Raw genomic sequence first — 10,557 nt, 5'->3', positions numbered from 1 at the left:
TTGATGGTATCCCACATGAACCTTAGGGTGTCTTCATTTTGTTTTGATTTTTTTTCTGATTGATCCCTTTCCAAAGAAGTATTCAGGTATTTTTCTTCAATCTCATTAATTCTGTCTTCCATTGCATCAATTCTACTCCTTTGCCCTCACAATGTGTTATCTATTTCTGACAATTTAGTATTAATCTTCTAGATTTCTATCTGTAGATTTAAAATAATTTCTAATTTTTCATTTGTTTTGTCATTTTGTTCTTGTATTTTCTTCCGAAATCTTCTAAGGATTTTCCTGTGTTTTCTTTGGTCTGTCTCTCACTTCTTTGAAGATATCTAAATATAATTCTTTTGAATTTCTTATCAGAGAGTTCCAATGCTGGTTCTTCCTCAAGGATATGTTCTGGGTCTGTATTCTGCTCCCTTGTTTCTACTACTTTGTCTTGCTTCTTTGTGTGGACTGTGATGGTCTGTTTTCTCTGACGTATCGTGGCGTTGTTGTATTTAGATCTCTGTTAACTGTTTGTGAAGAGCAGTAAAGGGTGATTCTGGCTCTTCTTGGTGGTGTTTTATTGTTGGCCCATTGGTGGAGAAGGAGGTAGTGGCTCTTGCTCAGTAAGTGAAGTTGCAGGAGGTGTGGGTGTAGTTCTGTCTTATGGGGACTGTTGTTGTCTCCCACTCAACTAGACACAAATTACAATTGAATAACCTTCAAAAAACTTTTCAGTCTTGCAAGTCCGGAGGGTCCTTGGGGTTGCTGGAAAGCAGAACATGTTCTTAAGAACACTGTCTCTTTAAATATCCAAAATAATCAAGCTGCTTTTAGACCTTCAAAATGGTGGCGTCCTCCAGACCGGCAAAAGTCCACAGCTCAGCCCGCCTTTCTCTTCACCTTCTCCATTTATTCCCCAGCCACCGGAGCAGTCCTCTGTGCAGTCCCTGGCTAGTAGGGCTGATTTTTAGGTTAATTCTTGAGTCCTACCAGCACTTGGGAACCTCCAAGCTGTCTGCTGTCAGGATAGCTCAGGATCGCTGCCAGATCGCACCTCCGTATGTCTCCTTTTTTGATATTTTCACACAAATTCTTCTGCTAGTTGGGGTTCAGTCCACTTCTATATCCTTCCCTTTGAGGCTCCGGGGTCCAGGATTATCTTCTGTGTCTGTGTTACTTGGTTTCCCTTTTCTTTGTTGAAGAGGGTCTGTGCAGTCTTTCTGCCTAGTCCGCCATCTTGCTGAAACTCCTCTTTTTTTCTTTTTTTTCTTTCAGTTGTGATTTGGATTAAAGTTTACAGAGCGAATTCACTTTCCATACAGCAGTTCACATACACTTTGTCTCATAATATCGATTACAGTTTACCACAATGTAACAACTCCCTTCCTACTTCCTCCCAATAGTTACCTCTTCCCTGTGTCCATCCCTCCATGCAGTTCTGTTCCCTGAGCTGTCTCCCTGTGCATAAACAGCCCTTCTTTCTCCCATAATTGTTCTCTCCAATGAGCGTATCTACCTCAGGTAAATGTTAAACTCATATGCTTGTCTTTTGTTTGGCTAGAAGCCACAGGTGTGGGTTCAATTCCATACCTGAAGGGCAGCTAAGGGCCATAGTCTCAGAGGTTCTACCAGGCTCTACCAGACCAGCAAACCTGCCTCCCCATTTTTTTTTTCCTAAATGATTTTGAGTTTTGTTCCACATTGTTCTCCCTCTCTATCCAGCATCTCCTACATAGATCCCCCGAATGGTTGACAAATACTATACAGATAGTAGGTTTTAAGATCTGGTAGTGTGAGACCTCCTACTTTGTTCTTCCTCAATAATGCTTTGCTTATCTGAGGTCTCTTTCCTTTCCATATAAAGTTAGTGACTGTCTTTTTCATATCCTTAAAGAATGTTGATGGGATCTGGATTGGGATTACATTTAGTGTATAGATAGATGGCTTTGGGTAGGATTGACATTTTCACAATGTTCAATCTTCCTGTCCACAAGCATGATGTTTTTCCACTGATGTAGATGTCTTATGTTTTCCTGAAGTAGTCTTTTATAGTTTTCTTTGTGCAAGTCTTTTGTGTCCCTGATAAGATTTATTCCCAAGTATTTTATCTTTTTTGGTAGCTATTGTAAATGGAATTGATTTCTTATTTCTTTTTTAGCAATTTATTTGCTGGTGTAGGGGAATCTAACTAATTTTTGGATGTTTTTCTTGTATCCTGCGACTGTACTAAATCTCTCGATTAGTTCCGGTAGGTTTCTTTTTCTTTCTTTCTTTCTTTCTTTTTTTTACTGAGTCTCTTGTGTTTTTTTTGTATAGGATCATATGATCAATAAATAGGGATAATTTGAATTCTTCCTTACCAGTTTGGATGCCTTTGATTTCCCTTTCTTGCCTTATGACCCTGGTAGGACTTCCAAAACAATGTTGAGTAGAAGTGGTTATAGAGGGCATCTTTATCTGGTTCCTGTTCACAAGGGGAATAGTTTCAGTCTCTCACCATTGAGAATAATATTGGTTGTTGGTTTTGCATATATGCCATATTTATGTTGAGGAATGTCCCTTCGATTCCTATTTTGTTAAGAATTTTGATCAGGCTTGGGTGTTGGATTTTATCAAATGCCTTTTCTACATTGATTGATAAGATCATGTGGTTCTTTTCCTTTGTTTTATTTGTGTGCTGGATGACACTGATTGTTTTTCTAATGTTGAACCATCCTAGCATACTTGATATGAACCTCACTTGTCATAATTTTTTTGATATGTTGTTGGAGTCTTTTGGCTAAGATTTTGTTGAAGATTTTTGCATCTATACTCATGAGGGATATTGATCTGTAGTTTTCCTTTTGAGTGATGTCTTTGCCTGGTTTGGTATCAAGGCTATACTTGCTTCATAAAATGAATTTGGGAGGATTCCATCCTTTTCTATATTCTGGAATAGTATGAGTAGGATTGGTGTCATTTGTTCTCTGAATGTTTGGTAGAATTCTCCAGTGAAACCATCTGGGCCAAGACTTTTCTTCATTGGTAATTTTGTTATGACCTGTTCAATTTCTTCTCTTGCTATAGATCTGTTCAACTGTTCCACCTCAGTCTGTGTTAGTTTAGGTAAGTAGTATGTTTCTAGAAATCTTTCCATTTCTTCCAGATTTTCAAATTTGTTGAAGTATATTTCTTCATAGTATCCTGATATTATCCTTTTTATTTCAGTTTGTTTTGCTGTGATGTTGCCCATTTTGTTTCTTATTCATGTTATCTGTATTCTCTCCTTCCTTTCCTTTGTTAAATTTGCCAGTGGTTTGTCAATTTTATTAATCTTTTAAAAAACCAACTTCTAGTCTTGTTGATTTTGTCTGTTGTCTTTCTATTTTCCGTTTCATTGATCTCTGCTTGAATCTTTATTTCCTTTTGTGATGGTTATGTTTGTGTGTCAACTTGGCTAGCCCCGGTTGAGTGGTTGGGCAACTGGATGTAGTATTCCCCATGATGAGACTGGTAATCAACTCCATGGTGGAATCTACTGGGAGCAGCTGAGTAGCTGCCTTTGGGTATGTGGTCTGCTTCCTGTATATAAGGAGAAGCTTTGAGAATGGTCTCTAGCCTATGGCATGCTTGGACCCTACATGTAGCCTGCTATGCTCTGCCGACCTTGGGACTTACAGTGGAATTAAGTTAATGGCCTACAATGTGGATTGGTAACATCGGGACTGTGCCTTTTTACTTGTTAACCTTGGGGCTTCTCAACCTCTGCAGCCAGCAGCTTTCTGAGTAAAGAAATGTCTCTAGCTCCAGTGGGCTGGGAGCAGGAGGCAAAGCTGTACCCCAAGGTTGAGGGGCTTTCACCCAGCCCCTAGAGACAGGTACTTTGAACTTGGACTTAAAGCCTCCAAATTTAAGATAAACTCCTGCTTGTTAAGGCCATCTCATTTGTGGTATATTTCTTGTCAGAGCAGCACAAGGTAAGCAGAACACCTTTCTTCTGATGACTATAGGGTTTTCTTGCTGTTCTTTTCCTTAGCATTGAATATGTTGGTTTAAAGTGTTGATTTTGGCTCTTTCTTCTTTTTTGATGTATGCATTTATTGTTATAAATTAGCCTCTGATCACTGCTTTTGCTGTGTCCCAAAGATTTCGGTATGTTTTCATTCTCGTTTGATTCAAGGAATTTTTTCACTTCATTATTTTTCTTCTCTTACCCAGTCGTTCTTAAGGAGGATGTTGTTCAGTTTCCATGTGTTTACTCTTTTTCCATTGATCTTCCTATTGTTGATTCCTAATTTGATAGCATTATGATCCGAGAAGATACTTTGCAGCATGTCAATTTTTTCAATTTATTAAGGCTTGCTTTGTGGCCTAACATATGGTCTATCACAGAGAATGTTCCATGTGCGCTGGAAAAGAATATATGTTGTTGGGTGAATTGCTCTGTTGATGTCCATAAGGTCAAGTTGGTAGATTGTATTATTTAGCTCTTCTGCATCTTTGTTGAGTTTCTTTCCAGTTCTATCTTTCATTGAAAGTGGTATATTAATGTCTCCCACTATGACTGTGGAGTCATCTGTTTGACTTAAAGTCTGATTTATGTATTTTGGGGCACTTTTATTTGGTCCATAGATATTTATTACGGTTATATCTTCTTGTTCAATTTATCCTTTAATCATTATATCATGTCCTTCCTCATCATTTATGGTGGTTTTTGTCTTAAAGTCAATTTGATCAGAAATTAATATTGCCACTCCTGCTGTTTTATAGTTGCATTTGCTTGGTAGATCTTTTTCCAACCTTTGATTTTTAGTCTCTTTTTGTCTTTGTCTCTAAGGTGTGTCTTGTAGAAAGCATATTGATGTATTATGTTTTCTTATCTGTCTGCAACCCTCTTTCTCTTGAGTGGTGCATTGAATCCATTGACGTTCAGTGTAATTATCAATAAGTATGAACTGGTTGCTATCATTTTGTTATGTGTTTTTTTGTGGTGTTGCTGCTTTCTTTGTTCCATATAATTTTCTGCACTGAGCTCATTATGGTTATGAATCATGTTATCATTTCCTTGTTGCTATTGTTTTAGTGTTTGCTGAATATTTACACTTGTTCTCTCTTTTATTGTGATGTGAAGGTTTATCATTTTTCTTTGAGATTACCTTGTGATTTACAATTTTCTTCCCAAGTTTTGAACAGTCCATTTTATCTTGAACTCTCTTGACTTCCTCATCAGTTAGAAGTTCTTGAACTACACTATTTTTTCTCTCCTTTTGGTTTGTAGTTGTCCTCATTTGCCAATTGATGTCTCTGGTTCCCTGTTTACAATCTTATAAGCTTATTTTACTTTGGAAACTTCCATAGCTGTGTCAGTTTCTGTGTTATGTCATATTGTGTATTAATGGTTGGTTGTTGTTTGCTATTATTGGTTCTCTGTTGAAAGGACTCCCTTTAATATCTCTTGTAAGGTTGGTCTGGTTTTAGCAAATTCCCTTAATTTCTGCTTATCTGCAAATCTCCTAATTTCACCATCATATTTGAGGGACAGTTTTGCCAGGTATATAATTCTTGCTTGAAAATTTTTCTCTTTCAGGGTTTTATATATACCATTTCATTGCCTTCTCACTTGCATGGTTTTTTGCTGAGAAGTCAGAGCTTATTCTTATTGGTTGTCCATTGTAAGTAACTTTTCATTTTTCCCATGCTGCTTTCAGGATTTTTTCTTTGTCTTTGGTTTTGTTGAGTTTGATTATGATACATCTTGGTGATTTTCTTTTGGGGTCTATCCTTTTTGGGGTTTGTTGGAGTTCTTGAATGGATATATTTCTATCTTTCATCATATCACGGAAGTTCTCCTCCAAGGAGTCTTGGACAATTTTCCCAGTAGTTTTCTTTTGCTCTTCCTGTTCTGGAATTCTGATTATACATAGGTTATTCCCTTTGATGGTATCCTACATGAACCTTACGCTTTCTTCGTTTGTTTTGATCTTTTTTCTTATTGATCCCTTTCCAAAGAAGTATTCAGGTATTTGTCTTCAATCTCAATAATTCTGTCTCCCATTGTTTCGATTCTACTCCTTTGCTCTTTCAATGTGTTTTTTATTTCTGAAAATTTAGTATTAGTCTTCTGGATTTCTATCTGTAAATTTTATATTATTTCTAATTTTTAATTTATTTTGTCACTTTGTTCTTGTATTTTCTTCTGAAATTCTTCTGTTGTTGTTGTTGTGTGCCGTCGAGTCAGCCCTGACTCATAGCGACCCCTCCTTGGGTTTCCGAGGCAGTATCACTATGGAAGTAGGATTGCCCAACCTTCCTTACGAGGAGTGGCTGGTGGGTTTGAACCGCCAGCCTTCTGGTTAGCAGTCAAGTGCCTTAGCCACTATGCTACCAGAGCTCCCAAAATTCTTCTAGGGTTTTGTTTTGTTTTCTTTAATTTTCAATGTTTTCCTTTATGTGTCTCTCAGTCCTTTGAAGATACCTAAGGATAATTCTTTTAAATTCCTTACCAGAGAGTTCCAATGCTGCTTCTTCTTCAGGGATGTGTTCTGGGTCTGTATCCTGCTCCCTTGTCTGTACTGCTTTATCTTGCTTCTTTATGTGGACTTTGATAGTTTGTTGTTTCTGAGACACTGTGGCATTGCTGCACTTAGATCTCTATTAACTGTTCATGAAGAGCAGTTAACGATGAGTCAGGCTCTTCTTGGTGGTTGTTTATCATTGGCCTGTTGGTGGAGAAGGAGGTGGTGGCTCTCACTCAGTAAGTGTAGCTGCAGGAGGTATGAGTGTGGTTGCATCATATGGGAGTGATTGTTGTTTCCCACTCAGACAAAAACAAAAGTGGAAAAACTATAAAAAAGTAAAAGCAAGGGGACAAATAATACTCCATGTAAACATATAGGAATAATCACCAAAAACAAAAAAAAAGTTCACAATATCTGGTGAGGAGTCAAGAAGATAAAAGATGTAGAACAGGAGAATAATGAAATAAAAAATGGGGAAAATGCAAAAAGAAGAACAAGGAATAGGGAGAAACATGAGAGAGAGGAAAATGGGAACCAGGAACAGGGAAGAGAGAAAAAGCTGGAAACTAGAACTTAGTAAGGGAAGAATAAAGAATAATAATAAAAGGACAAATAACAATAATAAATAATAATAGTGATTTTAAAACAGACAAAAACAAACTGAAAAAAAAAAAAAAAAAAAAAAAAAAAAAAAAAAAAAAAAAAAAAAAAAAAAAAGAAAAAGAAAAAGAAAAAAATCTGGGCAGGACAGGGCACCCTGGCTCCATGGAGCACACAGACTGCAGTGGAATTCCTGCTAGCCCAGAAGGTGGGTGGGAGTGAAGGATGGCCGAATTCACCAAGATGGTGTAGGGTATAAGAGTCCTTGCAGTCTCTGGCAAGTGGAGCCTAATCTTAGGTCCCTGGAATATGAGAGAACACTGTCAATTTAAGTATCCAAAATGGTTGAACCACTTGTAAACATTCAAAATGGCTGCACCCTCTGGACAGCCAAAAGTCCACAGCTCAGCCCATCTCCCTCTTTGCTGCTTGCCCTTTTATTCACCACCCACCAGTGAAGTCCTCCCTGTAGCCCCTGGCCAGCAGGGCCAATTATTAGGTTAATTCTTAGGTCCTAACACCATGTGGCAATATCCAAGTTGTCCATGCCATCATGATCACTGACAGATCACAGCTCTGTATGTGTCCTTTTTTGGTGTTTTCATGCAGGTTCTTCTACTAATTGAAGTTTAGTCCACTTCTACATCTTTCCTTTCAAAACTAAGGGCTCCAAGATTATCTTCTGTATCTATATCAATTGGTTCCCCTTTTCTTTGCTGAAGAGGGTCTGTGTAGTTTGTCTGCTTATTCCACCATCTTACCAGAACCTCCTCCACCCCATTCTTACACCAAAATCATAACCTGATCTTCAGTTTTTAGGTGAGACATACATACATATACTGAAGACTCACAATAATGCCAGTTACATGTTCCCCATTAGATTATGGTTCTTTCAATCAGTAAACAATGATTTTTTTTTTTTTTTTAACTTTTGCAGTATAATAAATCCTGGTGACATAGTGGTCTCTGCATTCAAAGTGCCTCCAGTTTAACAGCAAAAATAATCAATAGTCAAGAAATTGCAAATTGTAATGACTGCTACAATGGAGCAACTCAGGAGGACTCAAAGAGTGTGTCCTCAAGAAAGTGAAGTAAGTTGCAATGAAACCTTACCACTAAATAGCTCACCTTTGAGATGATGTGACAAATCCGTTATTTGATTCCATGCCTTGATGAAACATATTAAAGCAAGACTCATGTGGATATATATAAATATGCAGAGGTAGACTTTCAGTTTTTTTTTTTTTTTTTGAGATCCATTGAGCTGTCAGGGAAAATTGGGGCATAAAAATGTGAAATAACTTGTTCTTCATCAAAAGAGTTACAGTCATTTCCTATTCTGTTAAAGAATAAGTTTTCATTTGGAATTGTTCTAAAACACACGAAGAAGTGTCTTAAAATATCTGATGGCCTCCATGTTCTATTAAAGAATCATAGTGTAAATATAAAAATATTTTTAAAAATTTTGTCAGGAGTCAGACAAGCTCCTTGATATATTTTATTATTTGTATGAAACCTTAGCATATAATAAAATAGAATAAGGCATTCATTGACTATATATAAGCTAGTTCTCATTTAGTCAAATAATAAATAGTTTGATAAAATTTAGCTAGGTTTTGACTGTTATTAAAAATACATTTGGAGAGTACACCCAATGTACAGATGTTGGTCTTTTATACTATTCCACTAAAAGGATCTAAGGATCCTTTGAGAAATGGCTGACTTTAAGAAGATTGGGTAGGTATAAAATGATCCTGAAACAAACATCTCTATATGCCAGAAGGTAAGGAAGAACTGAAAATCATACAAACAAACAAACAAAAGATGAACATATATCACAAAGACAGAATTCTTCTGAAAAGATTCCAACTGGCCAAATCTGAGAGAATTTGAGCACTTAAATCATTAAACTAGTAATTAATTATAAACCAGTGGAAAAATTAGCGGAATTTATGAGTACACCAGTTAAATTTTATACACACACACACACACACACACAGAGGAGAATGAGGTCTCTTGTTCATAATGGAATGCTGAAGGCCGACTGATAAATGTAGATGGAGTACTGGAGTTGGAAAATCAGCCATTGCAAACATCATAGTAAGGAAACTAGATACAGTGGCTACAAAATCTATGGCATAGGGGTATTTACATGGTCTTACAGGGTGCTTCTTAATTACATTGGGAAAATAGTAATTATACAATGGTAGAATCAGATACCTTGGTCTGGTAACCAAAATTACTATCACCAGTGAAGGGCAGATAGACATTGCATGCCAGCCTGAGAGGATATAACACTATGAGTGCAATATCCGAACTGAGAATGCATAACCTGAATCCAATCCTGAGGAAATATGGGACAAACTTAAAATGAGTAATGTTTCATTAGGAAAAAGGGAAACTCTGTTCTTCAGACTACCCACATCTGCCAGTTGGTTGTATTATGGTGGCTTATGTGTTGTTATAATGCTGGAAGCTATGCTGTAAGTATTTCAAACATCAGCAGGGTCACCAATGATTGAAGAGCTTCCAGACTAAGATAGGGTAAGAAGAAGGACTTGGTGATTTACTTTAAAAAATTAGAGCACGAAAACCATATGGGTCACAGCAGAATACTGTCTGATACAGTGCTGGAAGATGAACCCCTTAAATTGAAAGACACTACTTTTAATCACAGACTTCTGTAAATTTAAAATGATTTACAAATAAAATTTTGTAAAAATCTACTTAAATTGTATCACTATTTGAAAAATTTAACTGCCAGAAGTATTTTAATAAAATAAATTTTAGACAGAAGTGAAAATTGGTATATTAAAGCAATTAAAAATTTGAAAAGTATAAGCAAGTAATATATTACATATAAATCACTACATTTTGTTGCCTTAGAGATGTTACTTTACAAAAAAATAAAAAGCAAACTCACTGTCATCAAGTTGTTTTCAACTCACAGAGACTGCTCCTTGGGTTTCTGAGGCAGTATCTCTACCTTCTTTCTGAGGAGCGGCTGGTGGGTTTGAACCATGAGTTTTCTGGCTAGCAGTCAAATGCCTTAGACACTATGCCACCGGAACTTAATATGTATCATCTATATGACTTACATATTGTCTGAAAAACACTGATTTAAGGATAGATAGATTAATAGATCCATAAATATATAAGAAGGAAGGTTGGGCAATCTACTTCCGTAGTGATACTGCCTCGGAAACCCAAGGAGGGGTTGCTATGAGTTGTATCTGACTCGACGGCAAATAACAACAATAACAAATATATGATATTTTCAGGGGAACTTGTAAAAAGCTGTTCAATTATAATTATGGTAGTTTTGCAAAAATAACACATGCTCTACATTTCTTTTCCAACTTCTCCTTCCCCCTGCAAAAATACCTCATGCAGGGTAGAGGGAAGGCATGATTATTTGCATAGAAGTATGGCCCTCTGGAGAAAGAAGTAATAAGATGAGTTTTAAAAACAATAATAA

General features: G+C 36.7%; 1 protein-coding gene across 1 annotated transcript in view; it reads right to left on the bottom strand.

Moving 5' to 3' along the window:
- The window catches only part of LOC103207184 (putative PRAME family member 26), a 16,374-nt gene extending 8,129 nt beyond the window's left edge, over positions 1-8,245 (bottom strand). The window contains 1 exon segment of the mRNA XM_042782523.1: positions 8,208-8,245. Within this exon segment, the coding sequence (XP_042638457.1) occupies positions 8,208-8,245 (38 nt within the window).
- Positions 8,246-10,557: the final 2,312 nt, after the last annotated feature.

This window comes from Orycteropus afer, unplaced genomic scaffold, assembly GCF_000298275.1.
Source record: "Orycteropus afer afer isolate SDZICR_OR568_19922 unplaced genomic scaffold, OryAfe1.0 scaffold00357, whole genome shotgun sequence".
In the NCBI taxonomy this organism is placed as follows: domain Eukaryota; kingdom Metazoa; phylum Chordata; class Mammalia; order Tubulidentata; family Orycteropodidae; genus Orycteropus; species Orycteropus afer.
Note: the sequence above shows the minus strand (reverse complement) of the source record. Positions and strands in the feature narration are given on the sequence as shown.